The 21,028-nt window shown below is 43.0% G+C and overlaps 1 protein-coding gene across 2 annotated transcripts in view; it reads right to left on the reverse strand.

Moving 5' to 3' along the window:
- Positions 1-1,676: 1,676 nt before the first annotated feature.
- The window catches only part of GSK3A (glycogen synthase kinase 3 alpha), a 33,680-nt gene continuing 14,328 nt past the window's right edge, over positions 1,677-21,028 (reverse strand). The window contains exons 2-12 of one of the 2 annotated variants that reach the window (XM_089687359.1): positions 19,069-19,256; positions 18,863-18,946; positions 18,367-18,477; positions 18,143-18,273; positions 16,119-16,225; positions 15,883-15,980; positions 13,601-13,696; positions 12,900-13,086; positions 12,470-12,538; positions 9,521-9,576; positions 1,677-7,424 (exon numbers count right to left, since the gene is read on the reverse strand). In XM_089687359.1, the coding sequence (XP_089543485.1) occupies positions 9,536-9,576; positions 12,470-12,538; positions 12,900-13,086; positions 13,601-13,696; positions 15,883-15,980; positions 16,119-16,225; positions 18,143-18,273; positions 18,367-18,477; positions 18,863-18,946; positions 19,069-19,256 (1,112 nt within the window). In that variant the 3' untranslated portion in view covers positions 1,677-7,424; positions 9,521-9,535. The remainder of the gene's footprint in view (positions 7,425-9,520; positions 9,577-12,469; positions 12,539-12,899; positions 13,087-13,600; positions 13,697-15,882; positions 15,981-16,118; positions 16,226-18,142; positions 18,274-18,366; positions 18,478-18,862; positions 18,947-19,068; positions 19,257-21,028) is intronic. The other variant, XM_089687360.1, reaches the window with a different exon arrangement.

Genomic DNA, 21,028 nt, shown 5'->3' on the forward strand with positions numbered 1-21,028 from the left:
TCACCGCAAAGTATAGGTTTTGTTGAAGCTTGTGCCCTTACAACACTCTAAAGAAAAATAGGATTTTAAAACCTATAAGAAATCCATAAGGGAGGGAGGGGGGGGGGGGTGCAGGAAATCAGATACTGTTGGGCTACACTGCTCCCACAGGAGGACTGAATACTGGCAAACAAAAAAATTGTAAGCCAGTCCCAGATCAGCACTGCTGTACCCAGCATATCTCCGTTTGTAGCAAGCAGAACCAAAAGCATGGGCAGAAAGAAGGATGAAAAAGTCCCCTGAAGGGGTTATCCTGGGTCAGCCTACAATTTTGTTTGCCAGTGTCCAGTCCTCCTGATAGGCAGCAGTATAACCCAAAAGTATATGAACACCTGTGCCCCTCAGTGAACAAGAAAACCAATGTTATAAAGCATGTTGGTGCATGTGAAAGCCTAGGTCATGCCATTTGTGTTACATGTACATAGATGTGAATGGGTCATTAGTTTGCAAATCTCATGTCTATAGTAATTGCCTAAGGTTAGGAAACCTGCTGTTCCTATGAGACAAGCCAGTTACCTGGCTCCCAATCATTTCAAAAGTGTTCAATAGTTACATAGTTAGTCTGGCTGAAAAAAAAGACAAAAAAGTCCATCCAGTTCAACCATAGAAGAAAAAAAAAAAAGTTAATCCTATACCCACAGTTGGGTATAAAAAACCAAGCAAAGCACGATCCAATTTGCACCTGCTGGGGGAAAGAAAAAAAAAAAAAATTCCTTCCTGATCCCCCAGATATTCCCTGGATTAACTTTACCTATAAAAGGTTAGTATCCAGTTATATTCTGTGTATCTAAAACAATCCAGTTCTTTAAAAGCAATCCACGGAGCTGGCCAGAACCAACTCTTGAGGGAGTCTATTCCACATTTTCACAGCTCTTACTGTGAAGAAACCTTTCCGTGTTTGGAGATTACATTTCTTTTCCTCAATAGAGTTGAGGTTTGGGCTCTGTAGCGCACTGTAATTCCTCCACACAAGACTCCTCAAACGACGTCTGTAGGGAGTTGACTTTGTGCACAGGGGCAGTCATGTTGCAACAGAAATGTATCCTCCCCAAAATATTGTCCAAGGCCCCTTCCACAGAGGGCAGGCTCTGTTAGGAGGGATCCCCACTGAGCAGGCAGATGGCACTTATGCAGACCGAAGAGACACAGCCTGCTTTCCTCCATGGGTTGTCAGAGAAATATTGACCGCCCGTCTGTTTACACCCAACTGCCATCTGATCTGCTAGACAGGAGGGGGGGATGGATCCCCATCTGTTTTTAGTGGATCATATTGAGGTCAGCAGATGTAAATGGAGACACCTGTTTATACCCGCCACTCCATAGAGAATGGAAGGTTCGACTGGGGCCGCCTGTCAGTTAAGGCCAACCAGACCATTCTCCTCTAGGCCCTTGAGAAAGGGGCCCAAAGTGTGTGTGCAAAACATTAACCATACCCATCATTGGAAACGCACACAAAGCGATAGTTTACAAGAGCATCCACATCCTTTGGGCAGGATCATACCAGTCTGGATGAATTCTTCTGACTGTAAATCCGAGTTCAGATTTTTCAGAAAATCGCCGCTTCAACAATACCATACATGCAGAATAATGAGAATGAGCCCTGACATACACACATGGAACAAAAGAACTGGAACGTCTTCATGCCAATAATTTATTGAAGATTGCTGTACACTTCCAGAAGCCACAGCAGCCCACAAGAGGACAGGAGGCCGGGGCTTCTACCAAACTATATTCTGGCTTTTTGTTTTGCTTCTACAACAATACAGTATTCACGTCTCAATTCTAAAACAGGAATAAAAAGGGAAGGGACTGAGGGAAAGAAAGGGGGGGGGGGGGGGGGAAGAGAAAAATAAAATGGTTAAAAAAGGGGGCAGGTGGGAGATCAGAAGGGTAGAAATCAAAGTCGACTGAACATTTTCATTAAGAAAAATAAAACAAAATGAACATATTTACAAAAATCAATAGCTACATATTCTCAGATACAAGAATCTGTAGTATGAGGAAAATATATATATTTACAAAGAACAAAGGCAGGGAAACTATTCCAAATTTGACCCACAAATAAACTAGATTGTAATAACAGAAAATGGGGATGATGGTGTGTTGGTGGCAAGTAAAATGGATCATTTTTTTTGGCTGCCAGGACAAGCAGATAAGCTGAGGGGAAAAAAACAGACCTGTATTATCCAGTTTTATGGAACAGCTACAGGTCACCAATAAAAGGCTTTAAAACAAAAACACGGAAGTGTCAAAGGACTGGATTTAAAAGGTGACATTGATCTCAATAGGTTTTCTCCACCTTAATGCAGAACCCTTGCTTGCAACCAAAATGTCTCTGGAAATGTGTCGCTTAGAGAACTCGGAGACTGGCTTTTATCAAACAGGCACCCAAGACACCATCTTGTAAAACAGCAAAGACCAGAGCTGTCCACGGCACCATGCAGACTGTTGCTAAGAACCAGTTTCAAGAGACTGCTTACCTGAGGAGCAAAACAAAATGTGCATGCAAGTGGAGAAACTCTAGAATGTACCTACAGCTCAGCCTAAAGGCTTTATGACATCACTGAGGTACCAGTGCCTAATGCAAGCTTCAGTTCACAACACTGATCAGTTCAGTCCAACACATGGTTGGCTCCACTATAAACACAAAATCCTCAACGGATGCCATATCTAAACAGTGTACAGATCAAGACAGCTACTCTGGAGGCTTATACAGTATGGCAGTGCAAAGACCAACAAGCTATAGAGTTTAACAAACCACAGCAAACAATCACAGGTCCTCCAACACACGTGGCTTACAACAAACTGGAATCCAATTGGATGCTTAGCACCACTACCGAGCTGCCTTCTTGAATTAGCCTGTGTCAGCTGGAGAATGACAAGAATCACTGATTCGAAGTAGAACAGAAACACAGAGAGTGTAGGAGGTAACAAGAGGATGACTGTCCACTACTGAGCGGGGTTTTCATAAAGTGATCAAAAAGCTTAGCCCCTATATTACCCCTTTCATTCACCCAGTGCAGTGTGGGAGAGGAAAAAAAAAAAAAAAAGGATTCCGAGTGAAGGAAAAGCAATTTGTGTATTTCAAAAAGAGAACTTGTCTTGGGAGCATACCTCAGATGTAGAGGTCTAAGTTCACTTGTTTTGCTGGTATGTAGATCTGAAACACTCCCAAGTATATTTCACATAGTTCAGATTAATTCATGAATCCATGGCCTATCACCAACTTAATGGCCAAGGACTAAAGGTCTCCATTTATGACAGCATCCTCATCTGTGGTGCCCCACTCAGCAGACCCCTCCATCATTCTACAATGCTGAGAACACAGGGAGAAAAAAATAAAAAAATTGGATGATCATTGCAACGTCTTGATTAGCAAGGACCTGCTATTTAGAAGTCCTTTAGCAGGGGAAACATCTTAAGCTGCTTTAGACATACTGCAAAAGGCAGAGTCTGATTTGGCCTCTGTCAGGCAATACTGAGACTGTTCTTCCTTAGATAATGGATATTAAGCATTGGCGTTCATTTATCTAAAGGCCATTTCAGGCCTCAATCACAAATTCTTAAGATCTAAGAACATACAGTTCCAAAAAGTAGCCAAAAGAAGGTGCAGTTTTCTGGACAATTTCTTCCTACAAACAGCTTAAAAACAAACAAACGTAGCCTATATATTAAAACCAGCACTACAGAGACTGGAGAGCTGAAGACATTACAGGGGCTTCTCACAGCTTCACTTCTATCCCAAGTAAAAGCAACTAAAACATAATAAAACCAAACTATTTTAAAATGGCTTTACACCTCTGATAGAGTTGATTAAAAAGGAATAGTACCAGGCTGCTAGAGAAACCCATCTAACTTTCTAACCTAAACCTGCAATCTGACAGGTTAGGGGATGGCATTGCCCATTTTCTTATGTGCCAACTCAAGTCCATGAAGGAGGGCATGGATTCAGCAACTTGAGCTACAGTATTAATCACATTTTGCAGTAAGAAGCCACTAAACGGAAAACATATTGAGAACATATGAATGACTTCACTGATGACTCCTATATGACAGATACTGATTGCCTGGCTATATACCCAAACAATTGCTGACCCACAGCAATTATGCACATTAGGACAGGAGTCATGTGTTGTCTAGTACGGATTCCAGATAACTAGTATTTTCAGCAATGGTAGACCACTTCTCTCACTACAAATTTCTTTTACAAATAAAATCTTGTCAAGTTGACGTTTCCCCAATGGCTGCCTATATGCACAAAGCTCAAGATTAGGTTTGTCCTTTCTACCAAAGTTGAAGCAGATGCTTAAAAACCTCCTTCCTGCCAGGACAGAGCACATGATGTTCCTGTCTGTATTCAACAGCGATGTGTATATCCGTCCAATCCGGCGTTCAAAACCCATTCCAAGCTGGCAGCACAAACTGAACAAATTTTAACCATTTTTGGATAGATGCAACCACTGATTAATGAAAACTTGAGCGAAGAGAAACCTGGATGGCCAACAGAGGTAAAGACTGCAGCCATGTCACTAGAAGCTGATGCAGACAAAAGGACTAGGTCATGAAATATGGAAATATTATGTAGGCACTCCAGAAAGCCAGATGTAAGGCTTTAATTTATGCAGCTCGTGGTATAGCTAGTTACAATCAGTCAGACTGGCTCTATAATATTGAAGACACTTCGCTGCTTGTCCAAGCATCTTGTGTCCATAAGAACTGAAGAGGACAGGTTGGTTGGACAAGCAGTTAAAAGATCTAACATTACAGAACAAGTCCATGTAAATGTAACCAACTGCTACTAGCTAGGCTCCAAAGGGTGTTCTTGGACTTTGCTAGACCCTGCAATAGGTGGTAAGCTATGGACTGTGAGCTACAAATGAAAGACAAATGGAGACCCACAGCTACACTATCTGTTCAAGATGGATGGTTTTTCAAATGAATTCTTCATGCAGCTTGGCCATGCAAGCCAAAATAAAAAGGTCAACTCCTCCAGAAGTTTATGTGACAACACTCCATGCACACATGTGCGCAAGTCAACTATGAATGCGCAGGCTCTCAGATCCGCCTTCTTCCTTCCAGGCATACATACACATAAGCTGCACTTGACTTTTTAAAACCACAAGCTTTATTGATTGCTTGATTAGAGAGAATGTCAGACTTAATTTAGTACCAAACACAGTAGAGTGAAGCTTATGTGTTTGTACTGCTCCCTTCCCTAGCAGAATATATGTGCCTTTCCTCCACTCCATTTAGCCGCTGAGAGCCAACTGAAATACTTAGGGTACCAAGTCATACGCTCACCCATACCCCTGGTTTTAAACCTGTGCTGGTGGTCTTAACATGGGAGAGTGGAAGGAGCCCAAAGACCTAAATTCTGACAAGTGTTTGGAGCTTACATGTGACGTTTTCCTGGTCCAAGAGGCAAGGGGGGAAAATAAAATATATATACTGCCAGGGTGAAAATTAAGCAGTTCATTTTAAAAATGGAGCAGTCATTGCCAATAGGTTTCCTAATGTGCATTACCAACAGACCAGGAACAAGCATGTTCATATCAGAAGCCCTGACAACTAATGTACACTTACTTGTTTCAAGTCAGTGAGGCAGCTGGAAGGAATGAAAGGAAGAAAGCCCCAGAAAACAATCCAGCAATGGCAGCTCCTATTCATTTTAGCAACACAAGTTTAAAAGGGAACCTGTTCTGCTAGAAGTCTTACCCAAGGGCTCAGTAAATCAGGGGCCAGGCTCAGTAATGAGCATTTTCACATCGTTCTCTGCTACCTGCTTCATAAATTTGCATCCTATAATGGAGGTCTAGAAGTTCAAAGATCACATTGCAGGGACTTATCTAAAGCAGCTCAAATAATCCACATCAGAAGGATGATGCCCAAGTCTGAGGCAGAAGAGAACGCTTCACAGGTTCCAGTGGTAAACCAGTGTTCTGCAACTCCTCGTTTGGTGACCGACTGCCTCACCTATCAGCAGGGTAAGAAAGCAATAGCAAACAGAAAGGACCTGACAATATCACCCTGGCAAGAACTGCCGCAATTGACAGGGTGGGGGGCATTCCTTTAAAACTTCTGCACAAGGATTTAGAGCAGAGTTAGCACTTACAGGAACAAAGGTTCAATTAAAACTGAACCGCCAGAACATACACAAACTCCACAGATTAGGAGCTGTGATCACATGGCATGGCATACAATGCCAAGACTACAAAAACGCTGAAAGCACAATGAGCAAATAGGGGTCCCATTTATAGTAAATGAGAGAACAGTCTTCACAGCTTGTGCTGCTCTACACTGACCAGACTCCATCTGCCATATGAGAGAATGAACAGAGTATACCTGATTGCTCTGGGGGAACACTGTGCCAAAGGCAGTTTTTCCTCAGGCACTTTCACAAATGAGGGCCATACAGTCTAAAGAACTTTGCAGTTGTATCCAGATTCTTCTGAACTGCACAGGTAACAAAAGGGACAGTGACTGGCTGCAAGTCTACCGGATACGTATATGCATGAGGCCTAGAGTCCTAGGAAGGGCAAATAGTTACATCAAACAAGAATAAAAGGTTGTAAAAGCTGTTCAGGAACAAATACTGTAGCAGAAACCCAGAACTGCTGCCACAGAGGTAGCTGCATTATAACGGGGTGCTAAACATTCTAGAGCAGATCATCCATCTTACCATGTGCTCTGGTTAGTCTACGCTGACACTCAGACTGCACAGCAACCATATTCTGCATTTGCCATGTCTGGTAGTCTTCAAGGGACCTTCAGGTAGCCATTTGAACATATGATGCCTACAGCTCTACATTCGAGAAGCACTGTTTATATTAACCAGGGGAGACTGTTATACATACACCAAGGGACAAAGGACAATTGTAATAGGAGAAAAAAAATATATATACGCTTTGTTCCTTTGCCCACTTCGAAACAACTGAACACTTGACAACATGATCAAAGTTGGCCAGGAGCAACCACATGACAAGCCAAAGGACTGACATTCACGAGATGCCCAAAAGGTCACCCGTGTTTTGAAGGTGTCCAAAGCAGCACTTTATAGCTTTTCAGGCATCGGCTTCTGTGCAGTTAAAAAGGGACCCCTGACTTCCGAATGATAAAATTTGTGTGGGATGTTAAAACGCAGTAGTGGACGATCAAACCGCGGCTGATCATCAAAAGTCCATGATGAGCTGAGGGTGAAGATAAACTAGGACATCCCCATAATGCCAGATGCCTCTTGCACACGAGTAGTGTCAAGTGTCAGCTGGGATGAGGAAGTGAGAAGAGCACTGATGAGATGGGGTGGAGGTGGAAGAGTACTCCTCATGAGTTGTTCAGCTCTGCTACGTCACTGGTTTTGAGTCTGTCTGATCCAGGTCTTGTCTCCCCTATTGAAAAAAGGTAAAAAAAAAACAACACAAAATTAAAAAGAAAAACATTTTTTATTTTTTAGGCATTTAAATTTGATTGCTCTTATGAAACTGACATTTCTGGTAGTGCAACAAGGAGATCTTTCCCATCCTTCACTTTTCTGTTGGCTCATCTCTATGCTGGACAGTCTGAATTAGGCACACAGGAAACCATGTGGGAGAAAACAGACTGGCTCCCACCACCAGAATTGTCAGTTTCTTAAAGTGTTACTAAACCCGGACCCTGCATTCACTATATCCGGTCTCCCCGGACCCTGCATTCACTATATCCGGTCTCCCCGGACCCTGCATTCACTATATCCGGTCTCCCCGGACCCTGCATTCACTATATCCGGTCTCCCCGGACCCTGCATTCACTATATCCGGTCTCCCCGGACCCTGCATTCACTATATCCGGTCTCCCCGGACCCTGCATTCACTATATCCGGTCTCCCCGGACCCTGCATTCACTATATCCGGTCTCCCCGGACCCTGCATTCACTATATCCGGTCTCCCACAGTACACAGAACATGGAAATGCATTTTAGTAAATATAAACTGCTAAAACTTTTCCTGATCAGCAGTATATAGCAGTCTTGTGACTTATACAAGCTTTAAACCAGTGCTCAGCTGAACACTGATAGGAGTTTTCATTTTCCTCCGATTGTCCTACGAGGCTGCATAACCCTTGACCCTCTGTCTGGACAGCACTGATTGGCCCTGTGCTGACCACATGCACCCAATGGAAAAAAAATTCTAGCCATTTACACTAAACTGAGCATGTTCAGGGTGACTCCTAGAGCTCTGTACTATCAGCAGATGGATGGGGACAGCAGAGGAAGGGGAGGATCTGAGAAGACAGGATCAAACAGCCTTTTCACACAATGCAGAGGATTAACCCCTTAGGTTACTACAAGCCTGCTTTTCTGCATACACAGACTGATTTTACTTTTGTGGGTTCGGTAACACTTTAAGGTACAGCAGTCACCTCCAGACATCTACACTGCTGTGGTTCAGTTTCCATGCCTGTGTGAAATAAAAATGTGTTCATTTATCAGTGTTTGGCCTCTTTAGTAAACCTGCAAATACAGAAAGGTACCTGTTAGAGCGCATTAACACTAGCATTGCTCTCTGAAGAGTGATCCATGTTCAGATTGTCCAGTGCTCACTGAACAGCACTGGACAGTCAGGAAGCCTTTTATCACTTCCTTTTTTAATCCCCTAAAATGCCAGACTACCACTCCGCAATGGCGTGCATTGCACACAGAACCAAACATGAAAATGGGGTTCAATTCTGGGATGGGGGGGGTTATACATGCATGTCTGCAATGCTTTGCGGCATGTGTACACCCCTGGTTGTTGTCTCTCCAGCCAAGGGGGAACTGTTGAGGGGCAGTAAAAAGGTTGCACAACCGCTAGTGTAAATGTGCCCTTAATACACCAAAAATCCAGGTACGCTCCTAGCTTCTTGTAATGAGCCAACTCTGCCTCTGTTACACTAATCCCAAGCAGTGTTTCCAACCCTGCCTGTCCTGTCCCCTGCTGGACCATAGAACACCTCCCCCCCCCCCCAATGTTGGGAGGAGCGGGAGGTTCTGTAGTCTTCGCATAAAAACTCAGGCAGGGCTGACACCAATTAGGAATTCAGAGCAACAGAGGCAGTGGTCAGCTCAGATAAGTTAGGATCACACCGATTTGGGTCAGAGGCCACAGATATTTTCCGTACTTGCTGCATTCTCACAGGCATAACAGGAAATGCACATGTACGTACTACAGAGATATACAGCTTATGTTTTTATGATCTTGCCCAGACACACACTAATGGTTTTAACAATGAACATTAAAACTTGGTTCACTTTCCATCTGTTCCCGGCCTGTAAAATCTTTCCGGTGCTGTACCTAACCTTTGGATTGCTCTTTTGGTCTACAAGTCAAAACCCATTGAAGAGCTTTCCAGATTCAGTGAACTTTCCAACTACTCAATAAGTAACTTTGTCAAACATTGTTAGTTATCTAGGAGCCCTCTTTCCCAGCCTTTTTGCATCATTACAACAAAGTCCAGAAAATCAAATTACCTGAGTCGACCCTGGCTATGAAACAGCTGCCTTCTGTACATGCGTCGGATCCCTCCCTGTTGACAGAGAGATCACCGCACAATTATATTACACATACAATTTATTGGGTTAGCTATGAAGCAGCTGCCTTCACAATAGGCCATCTTTTTCCATCCATCTTAGGCCTCATGCACGCTGGGCATAGGAGACTGCAGCATTTTAATGCGGGTGGAAGCAACAGGTGCCCCTGTCCAACCAGCCTGCAGCAGACTGAAACTCAAAGGCATAAAGCTACTGTGGCTGGATGGTGTAGTGAGCGGTATGAGTGGTTTTGCCCAGGGATGAACGTCACAGTAGCTTTCCTCATCTCAGAATTTTATAGGCTGCTGGCAGTGGGGCTGGACAGTGCGCCTGTGCCTTTCACCCAAAGCAAAAAGCAAAAAAAAAAAAAAAAAGGGAGGTCAGGATTTCAGATGCAGGGCTAAACACCCAGCATGCATGAGCCCCTATCTGCAAAAGAAGCAGCAGAATGAAATGTATAGCCAAGAGACAGCTTACTGGTAAGGCAGCTACAATGTAATGCAACTGTCATTACTGTGGAAACAGCATGCCAGCAGTTATACTGAGATTTGGAGGTCACGAAGAAAAAAATTAAATAACGCGCACTTACATTTCTTTTTTCCCCTGACCAGACCAAAACCACTGCCTCCCCTTCACAGATATATACTTAAAACACTCTGGCACCCACAGCCTCAGAGGGTGGTTTATATCCAACACCAAGTCTCACTGTCCCGGCTGTGCCTATGCATAGACCTCTATAAGGTGATGTCCTGAGGCTGAAAACAAAGGGAAATGACCACACAGATATCTATCGGGCTATAATGCTCTTGGACAGGAGGCCACCGACCAAGGCAAGCATGCATCTGTATCGAAATCAAAGACCACTACTGTTCAAATCTTCATGATCCACAGTATCTCACAGCAACGGTCCCTCGATGAGGTGCAGCCCTCTGAAGATAGAGAAATCTTAACACCGACAAGTAAAAACATAACAGGGCGCACTCTCCTCGTGCATTACCATGGTATCAAATGCTTTTATTATAAAATAACAAATGCATATTCACAAAATGACCATTAAAACTGATACGGAACCAAATATATCAGTCACAGGCAACGGGGGTCCTTTGGAACAGGTTACCGGTAGAAATAGCTTTTGTGTTTCAGGAGACACTCTCCCTTCCTCAGCTCTGAGGAAGGGAGCGCATCTCCTGAAATGCATCAAATATTTCTACTGGTAACCTGTTCCAAAGGACCCCCGTTGCCTGGGACTGATATTTGGCTCTGTATCGGTTTGAAAGGTAATTTGTGAATATGTACTTGTTAATTATTTTATAATAAAGCATTTTATATCACGGTAATGCACAAGGAGAGTGCACCCTGTTGTGTCACCCCCTCCCCCCAAGCATGCATCTGTGGAGGGGACAAGGTGGGTTTGATTTGGTCAGGACAAAAAATGATTATTACACTTTAAGTTAATGTCATGCAAGTGCATACAAGTAGAGAACAAGACTTTTTGGACAGAGAGGGGTAGGGCATGAAACTTGTCAGGCTGTTATGGCTGTGTACAAGACCAGCCTCCCCCAACTGGCACATGGACATCAAAGCCTGCTTTTATCAAAAAAGATTTGCTGTAGTTCTATTGTGAATAGTTTATCCAGGAGATGATTAAAGTAAAACTCCAAACAGTCATTCTTTCCCTACTAGATTTGTGGTCTAAAATGCACCAAGTAAAGTTATCCATTTTTTTTTTTAACCTAGTTTACTTTTCCAAAAACAGTTTATCCTGCGGACCAGGAGATCCATACAAAAGGTGACTAAATCTGCACATCTAGTCTCACTGCCCTGCGTGGGCAGAGTGGCCATGTCATTTCCAGGCAGTACAGAAGAGTTAAGTGCCACTGAACAGCCCCGACCACCTTCCTGCACCACATGGGGTTCACTAGCAGCAAGTCGCCTTTGATATCAAACCCCTGGGAGTGCGGAATGCAGTCTCCAGAGCACACTGCCTCTCCCTTTGGCATGCAGGCAGGCAGATTTCTAGAGAATTTAGTCCCAGAAAAACATGCAAGCAACTCCTATATGCAAGCCAATGCATGAGAGAACAACCTCATGCCAAGATTTTAGTGGCTTTGTATCCTGGGTTGGGAAATCCCAGGTTGTATTTTGGATTATCCTGGACTTAAGTCATATTTTCACTGAAACTGGAAACCCCTAGGAACCTCACAGAACCAGTGTCATAAAATGAGGCGGCCTTCATGTCCCAAGACTGCCACTGTTCCATCCTCAAAAGCGGAAAAGCTTAGAGAAACTAATGGTTTAAACCACTTTCAGCTTATTGCTTCCAAAGTGTAGTCATTTATAAAACGGTTTTGCCTTTTTTTGTATTAAACAAAAGTGCTGACGTTATTAAAAACCTAACCATTAGGTCTATTGCTTGTAGACCTCCTCTGCAGATGGGAAATGGAGACAGAAATGATCTCTGCGAGCATGATAATTCTCAATGGTTCAGATACCAGTGTATTCAAAAACATACTTCTACACAGGTCAAAACTCATGTCCATTTTCAGTATTGTAGTATACAATTGAGTACTGTCCGTGATACTTTTATTTGCACTAACATACAATTTTGAGGACAAGCTTTCGGGGTCCCCTTCTTCAAAGTCCAAACAGTACTATTACAAATCACAAATTTTAAGCAGAATGTTAGAAGGGATCACAATCAGCTACAATCACCTCAGTATTGTAGTATAAAAGGCTGGGTGGTTTTGTTGGTTTTCATTGTCAACCTGCTGTGTGCTAGTGGTAAATATAAAAAACATTCAAAGACGAAGACTTCCTATGCATTTTTCTCCTGGTATATTTCTGTGAAACCCCTACAGCTAAATCAACTGTTACCACAGAGCCACTTACCGTGATGTAACTGTGATTGTGCATGAGGGGGTATGAGGATGGAGTTCAGTGTGGGCTGAATTGATAGTTCTGTAGATAAAAAAGAAAAATATGATAAGCTTTGCACCATCTTCATACATTTAATATTACTACAGAAATTAAAATCATCCCTCAGGGAGGATTTTGGTAGCTGGAGTTGTCAGGTTTTCAGTGTTGGCAATGAGGCAGTATGAAGTCACACTAGTGGTCTAACAAAATGCAATCAAATCAACCAAGACAACTTAATCACCCTTTGCCGTCTGTCTTTGCAGGCATACAGGTTCAACCAATCCATGCATGTAGCTCTAAGCGCATTTTGGTTGGCTTGTAGTAAAACACAGATTTACTTGCACTGCCGTATTATTGGTGGACAGAATTGCACAGCAGGCTCTTGGAGAACCTTCAATCTTACCTACAGAACTGAAATTGAACATGGGAGGCAATTCCCTGCCGCTGGGTAGGCGTGTGTTGGGGTCGCGAAGCTCATCAAAGAAGGAGTGTGCACAGGCCTGTAGTGGGGAGAGGCGGGTGTCTGGGGTGTACTCCAAAAGCCGGCTGCACAACGTGATGGCTTCAGGAGAGGTACGGGGCTTAAAGACCTGGAAGAAGAAAAAAAAAAAAAAAAAACACCCCATGAAAGGATTAAATAAATGGGAACTCCAGTACCATTTTAACAAGTACACACTGAATTAGTGTAATACAAGGCTTCCTCCTATTCGCTAAGATGGAGAGCAGGTGATCGACATCATGATTTCCACCTCAGCCAATCAGAGGAAGTCTTGAATTTACTGATTAAACTACAAGGCTTCTCCTGAATGGCAGAGAAGCACTCAGCCCAACTCTTTCTGGCAGCAGACCGGAAGTGGCCCATACTGCTGCCAGAACACAGAGGTTAATGCTGCTACAGTCCATCACTTCACACATAGCGGCTGCATTGTTCTGTAATGGAAATCGCAAAAGCGAAATCAAACCTGGATTTCTACTTTGATGAAAGTTTTCCATTGCTTATACACATGGTAAAGGAGGTGGATATCTTGAAATCTCTTATAAAAAGGTTATGTGTAACTATAGTTGACATTTTACTTGGGATGCAATATATTTGTTTGCATTTACCTTTGTCCAGGGATGTGCTTTTATTTGTGGAAATTTGAATTCTGTGTAATTTGGATTCATCTCGCGTATTTGTTCCCTGGTGGGAGTTCCTAAAACCTGGAGAAGGGAAATAAAAGGGGGGAAAAAAAAAAACCTGTTAATTCTCATACTAAAATCAGGTTTCCATTAATTCTGGACTTCTATGAAGGTGTCTCATGACCAATCTGCCCATATATGACCACAATTCACCAATTCAAAGCTGATCTTCTGAGTTGTTTAATTCTGGACACTACCTTTGCAGTGGGCTTCCATCCTTACTGCAAGGGTTACATGCTTGAGATCTAGTGGTAGAGGAATAAGATGAATTACGCGACTCATTTCATACATGGCGCTGTTCTTTGAGGCCCAAGGCTGTGGTGGGTCACTCACTGTCCACCTGTACAATGCAGGACTATTAGTCCTGTATTGTATTTCATGACATCCTTGAAGGCTTTGGGGGTGACCAATTGCACAGCACAGAGGAAGTCTGCCAGGGCAAGGACCAAGGCTAGCATTACCCCTACACGTAAGAATTTAAAGGCCAACTCAGGGAACAAAAAAAATACCCTTGCATTTCAGGGGGCCCATAGGGGTTGTAAGGAGCCAAAATATTTCCCCAGCAGGCTCCTGTGTGACCGGTCCCCCTAAAGCCAGCTCTAAGCAATTTACAGCTGCAGTCACACCCCCTCCATGTACAATGCAAGGTTAATAGTCCTACACTGTATGTGATGGCGCCAAGAGATTATAGCTTTGGGGAGGAGACAGTGCAAGGGTGGGGAATCCAAACAGGAAATACAGCATCTTGCTCTACCCCTTAGGCTTAACAAGCATTTTACCCTTGCAGCACCAGGAGGGGGGAGGGGTGTCACTGCCAAGGGTAGACCTTGTTCAGTTCTTGGAGTTGGCCTTTCTTTTGCTGTGTGCAGGGCCCCTACTGCAAGGATAACATTTTTCATATTGAGTGGAGCTTTAAAGTGCAAATAAAACCACTTTTGTATCTTTTACCTACAGGTAAGCCTTTAATAAGACTTCCCTTGAGGTACTGTAAATCTCCTAAACGTGCACCGTGTAAGATATTTACTGTAGAAGCGGCAGTGATGTCACCGGAGCATGCGCACTGCACTCTCAATGGACGGCCATGCCACGGCTGAAACTCCTACGTGCATGTGCAGTAGTGACATCACAGCTCGGCCAGATGGCCTCAGCATGCGAAACCCAGAAGGAAGACTGGGTGAAGATGGAAGCCTCAGGGAGCTGTGACAGCGCTCTGCTGGGAGGGCTTCGTTTTCAGGTTAGGTCTTTCATACTGTGCTAGTATGTGATGCAGGGAGATTATTTTTTTTTTTTTTTGGCGGTTTACTACCACCCTAAATGACCAAGTGTACAGAACAGCATGGCTGCTTCCAAGAGCTTTAGAATATACCAATGGAAAAATTGTTAGACTGTCACTATCTACTAAAAAGGCAAAAAATGACAGACTCTTGAATGAAGAGAATACTGATCCACACTTTCCCTGACTCACCACTGCTCCTTTATTGAGTCAAACCCTATGTAAGCTCCATTTCACATGCTTTTTTATACGCTGAATAACCAGGCTCTTCAAAACTTAAATTGCCATGAAAAGGCATCTCCCAATTGCCTGTGTGCAAGAACAGGCCAACCTCCTAGTTATCAACTAGTGCCACAAAACAGCCTGAAAATATCTGCAGCGCACAGAGCATAGGTTGGTCTCCGGTGCATCAACAGAAGGCAAACAGCTAAGCAACAGAAACAAAGGTCTTATGTGGGATTGAACCACTTTCTAAAAAGCCATGGCCCTGGATTAGAAGAGAAGTCAGTTTCTGAAGATCTGATAACTGACAATTTAAGAGAAAAATCATTAAATACACACAATGTACCATTCATCCATGTTTTATGTCCATGACAGGAAGTCCAGTAATATTTGCCTCCTATTAGGCTAACCGTCCCTGCTGAACCATTACCACCACCCTCCCCTCATCAGCTGACCAGGGTCTATATCAAACTAAAAAGCAGCTTTTGCTGTTATTATTCAGCTGATCTTTGGCGTTCCTCTGCAGACTCACAGATTCAGCAGCTGCTGCTCCTCCTAGCTGAATGCTGCCAAATGTCATTCAACCCACTTCCTGTGAGCCCAGGGCATCAAGAATTCACCTGACCATCTAATACACTCCTTCAGTAAACGCTATAAATACTACAATTAACATGTTACAAATAAACACTGCAGCCATTTTCTGATCACTGACCTTTATGATCTCTACCAACTGGTCCACACCACTGTCTCCAGGGAAAATGGGCTGACCCAAGAGCAGCTCTGCCAGAACACAACCTGCTGACCATATGTCTGAAAAAAAAAAAAAAAAAAAAAAAAAAAAAAAAAAAAAAAAGAGTGCCACTATAAATAATCACAGGTATGTCAAAGAAAATCAGGTAGGTAACATTCCTGGACACCAGGATCAGGCTTCATGTGGCACCAACTCACCAATGTTTGCAGTGTAGTCTGTGGCTCCAAATATAAGTTCCGGTGCTCTATAGTAGCGGGAGCAGATATACGACACATTCGGCTCCCCCCTCACTAACTGTTTTGCACTGTGAAAATTGAAAAAAACAAAAGTATTCCCGAGTGATAAAAAAAATCTTTAACTGCACCTAAAAACACAGTAACAATGCTGAACTTAAGCAGTCGTTTTGTGTATAAAACCCAAGAAGGTTTTTAATGTTGCATCAATTTATTTCATAATCCTCTCAGTGCAATTAGTATGTCTGCTTATAGAGAAATCATACCCGCCTTCAGTCCAGCGATGTGACATCCCACAGATTCCCGTTAGCACCTTCTGGTTATTGATCACCAGCCTCCTTCATTGGCCAGGCCAAGACATTCTTACACCTGCCCATTGCCGAATATTTACAATTTAGCTGTGCATGTACAGGGGCCGAAAGGCGGGTAACAAAATGGTCCCCCAGCAGGCTCATGTCAAAATGTGTTAGTATGCACCGCATACTAGCACATTATAACACTATGCCAAGAAACGGATCCCTCCAGCACCGCACTGTCATCGCTGGCAGGAAATTATCTTCATACAGGGTTTTCCTGCCAGGTTTGTGGGCTTGGGCCATTTGGTCAAACCCTGATGACGTCACTCCTGTGCATGTGCTTGGGAGTCACAGCCATGGCACAGCTCTCAATGGATGGCACACGATTATAGGTTTACTTATAGGTACAAAACAAAAAGGGAGTTTACTACCACTTTAATGGCCACATCCGAGAAGGCTTAGGGCAACGAAGGCTGAAAGGCAAATCGGTGTGCTGGAGAGTGCATGGGAGTGTACTTACAAGCCTCCCTCTCCCCTAGCGGCCACCCCTCACCTTTTTAATTTAAAAAAAAAACAAAAAACACAACACGTCCATCTTTACAACAGCCAAGCTGAAGAAAGGAAATCAATCATTCTACGACACTAGCAAAAAAACAAAAAAAAAAAAAACACAAAAAACTGAGGCATGCTTATAGCAGGGTAACTTGTACTCTGTGCTGACCTATAGTTATTTTTATTTGCCAGTGTGCAATCCTGAACCTGCAACAAATAGGAATTTTCCAATTTACTATAAATAGAAAAATCAAATTAAAACTTGTTAGAACAAAAATGGAGACTACCAAGGCTGCTCTACTGGTTGCCCTGAAGAATGGTCTATGCATCCAACACCAATGGTAAAAGCAGAAATTTAGCAAAATATGAAACAGGACTGCTGAGCCAATACAAACAAATCACATGGCTTGTAGCACCACCAAGGTGTCAGGACATCCTAACTGCCAGGCAGCAGGGTCAAACAGCCAGCTATCTACAGGTACTAAAGTAACTCAACGGGTTGAGACACATTAAAGCAGAACTTCACCATCAACATGGACTATTTTTAATCCTTATGCTGCTAGCATTACTAAAGGGATAGGAAAGTATATCATTTACTTGCTTTACATTTTTTTTTTCTAAGGTCTTCAGTTACTTCTTGGTTCCCATGCGTAGGCAAATCATGTCATACACCCCAGCAGTCTTCAGAAGGTGAGGAAGGGGTTTTTTTTTTTTTCAACTTTTTTTCTTCATCTCATAGGTGAGAAGGCTGGCACTGTGTGCAAGCAATCGGCGGCAGCGTTGCCTCCGAATACTCCCACCTGACAGGTGAGCCCGCTGTTTGCCCGCAGCAGGGCTAAATGTAGAAAAGAACTACCCGCCCAGGACTACATGTCCCAGGCAATAGGAATCCAACATCCCTGTTAACAGTTAAATAGCATTTTTGGTTAGTGGTGCTCAAATGCAGTGCAGTCCCACTTTAAGGAAATAAAGGAGTGAGCTGTGCCATGTTTTATTAGTTAACTTGTTTGCCATGGCAAAGTTCAATTAAATGGTATTTTACAGTTCTTCCACGAGCACAATGGGTACTAGAAAACACAGAAAGCCACCCCTTACTAGATGTAAATTGCTTACAAAAAGGGATGAATAATTTAGGCTTACCTGCCAAAGTCACAGAGTTTCAGCACTGCTGTATCCGGATCAACCAGTAAGTTCTGTGGTTTGATATCTCTATGGCAGACACCTTGAGAATGGATATAGGCCAGACTACGGAATAGCTGGTACATGTAGACCTGGGAGGGGACGAGAGAAACAATCATCCTCAGAAGGCCCACAATCACCACCAAGCTTCCTCCCGTTACAAACATGTTTCTGTCCTAACTCACCTTCACATATAGGGACGGCAGCGTGGATTTGGCTTTTGCAAAGTGCCGAGCAACACGATAGACTGTTTCTGGGACAAAGTCCAGGACTAAGTTCAGATAAACTTCATCCTTCTAAAAGAGGAGAACACATGAATTCTAATACATTCAGTAATACTACACAATTTTTCATTAAAACACAAACGCGTTTACTGGATAAGACAGTAGGGATCAGTAACTCAAGGCAATCATTGGCGTTTGATAAACCAAGAGATGAACAGCTTCTATGAGTTACTGTAATTTGAACATTGTCTTTTCTTTTACAATAGTTCAGAAGCGTGAAAGACTCTAGAGAAGGATAAGATAAAAAAAAGACACTGAACACTTTAAAAAAGGGAATAAAAAGGAACTAAAATAAGCCTGATCAGACAGATCCTTTTGGTACAGCAGAAAGCATTTTAGTAAAATTGGTAAAGTGCAAGTATGGAGAGGAAATAAGGTGGGTGGAGGCGAGCCTGACCTTCTCTCCGCTGGAGTAGAAGAAATATCTCAGACGCACAATGTTACAGTGATCCAATCTACGCATGATCTGCAGTTCACGATTCTGTACAATAGAGGGAGAGAAAAAAAAAGTGAATGCAAGTCATAAAGCCCAAGCATTGACAGAAAAGACTCAGTCTTGATGCAGATTAACCATTTTTTAAAATTTGCCAGCTTGATCCTAACCTTAAATCTCTTGTCTTGCAAGACTTTCTTAATCGCCACCATCTCTCCACAATCCACAAGTCTTGCTTGATAAACCACGCCAAATGAACCATTGCCGATGACTTTGATGTCTGTATAGGACACTTCCTGCGGACGGTCTGGACCCTGGCCTGGCGTGGCCACTACTGTGGTTACTTTTCCATTGTCTCCTGTGAAGAGAGAACATTACGTCTAAGCAGAATTCCAAACCATTCAAGACCTGTATTGTACTGTGTCCCTGGACACTTCATTGTGATACAAGCAAAAAAACAGACTAGAAAAAGGGTGCACATTAAACATAGGGCCCTCTTGCTGTAACATCCCTGAATGGAGGCATGCCTAATTTGTGTTGTCTGTAGGTGGCCTCAGCCACAGAGTGGGCAGTTATATGAGGACACAAGGTGAAGGCCCAGCAAACATCTTGCCAGTGTCCACCTGCAAGTAGCGGCATAACCCATAGTCCAAGAATTGATCCCTGTGTCTGATAAAGAAATTTAAATTTTATAACGCCTCATATGTTCTCTAGTTGATGAAAACTGCACTTCTAACACAATACAGATCAATGCTCTAGGACAGAGGTCTCCAAATCCAAAACAAAAGGACCAGTTACCATTCTTTAGATTTGGAGGACAAGACTGGCCAGTGGGAACAGAAAACACCCCAGTGTCAGAAAAGGTTTGTGTTTAGTAGGAGGAGAAATCACGCCCCAGCGTTTGTCAATGGGAGGAATAGTTCCTCACTGGTGTCAGAGGCAGGAAGCGTGCCCGCTTTGCTGGTGTCAGTGGGAGAAAGTGTTCCAACATTTGATCAGAATGAAGAATTGCAAACCATCGCTGTATCAGTGGAGGAATGTCGTTCCATTGTGGTTATCAGAGGAATATGGTCCCATAGTTTGTGGTAGTGTTTCAACATTTACAGCAATGGAAGGAATGGTAAACCATCATTGGTTCTAGTGGAAGGAATAGTGCCCCAAGGGTCAAAAGGACCACATCTGTCCTGTGGGCTGTACTTTGGAGACCACTGCTCTAGGAAACGCTTTAGGGTACCCTTAGGTATAAACAGTTGCAATTTTTGTTGTATGCATCTAACCTCCAGAACAAAAATACTGTAGCTTCCCAGTCCTTAGATGTAGTGGCTGCATTAGTGTTCTTTTTTTCAGACTTCCCCATTATGTTTAACTGGAAATCTGTCCAGTAAACACCCTTTCTGGTGGTGAAAATGCTTACCCACTGTACCTATACAACATGCAGCATGGTCAGCCTTGTACAGGAAGTGTGTTGGGACCACAGCACTCCCTGCTCTTCAATTCTCCATAAAATACTGAAGGGGGAGAGTATTGATCTCCACAAAACGCACTGGACAGGAGAGGGATAAAAAAAAAAAAAAAAAAAAAAAAACACAAAAACAAAACAAAACAAAACAAAAAAAAAACACCCAAGGACTTCAGATTATCACTGTAGCAGAGAACAACTTAGGAGAGAATTTATGTAAGTGTGCCTCATTTTTCTGGAATTATGAGAACGCAACAACTCAGAAAACAGGCATGCGCACCAGTAGGTGCCTACAACACTATGAAGTGTCAATTCTGGGTTATTTGGGCAAAAGGCAACTTTAATCCTAATGCTAGTTGACAAATACACTGTGCGCACAATTAGGCAAGCAGTATTTTCACCAAATCAATTTTATGCATATTGTCCAACTCCAAGCTGTGTAAACTTGAACTTTTATTGGATTTCAGCATACCAGGTGATGTGAATTTGTGTAATGAGGGAGGGTGTGGCCTAAGGAGATCAACACCTATCAAGGTGTGCATAATTATTAGGCAGCTTCTTTTCCTCAAGCAAAACTGGTCAAAGAAAATTTAACTGACTCTGAAAAAAAAAAATAAAAAATGTAAAGTCTTTCAGGGATGCAGCACTCTTGAAATTGCTAAGATATTGGG

This window comes from Staurois parvus, unplaced genomic scaffold, assembly GCF_062004578.1.
Source record: "Staurois parvus isolate SC_StPar_1 unplaced genomic scaffold, SC_StPar_1.0 ptg000423l, whole genome shotgun sequence".
Lineage (NCBI taxonomy): Eukaryota > Metazoa > Chordata > Amphibia > Anura > Ranidae > Staurois > Staurois parvus.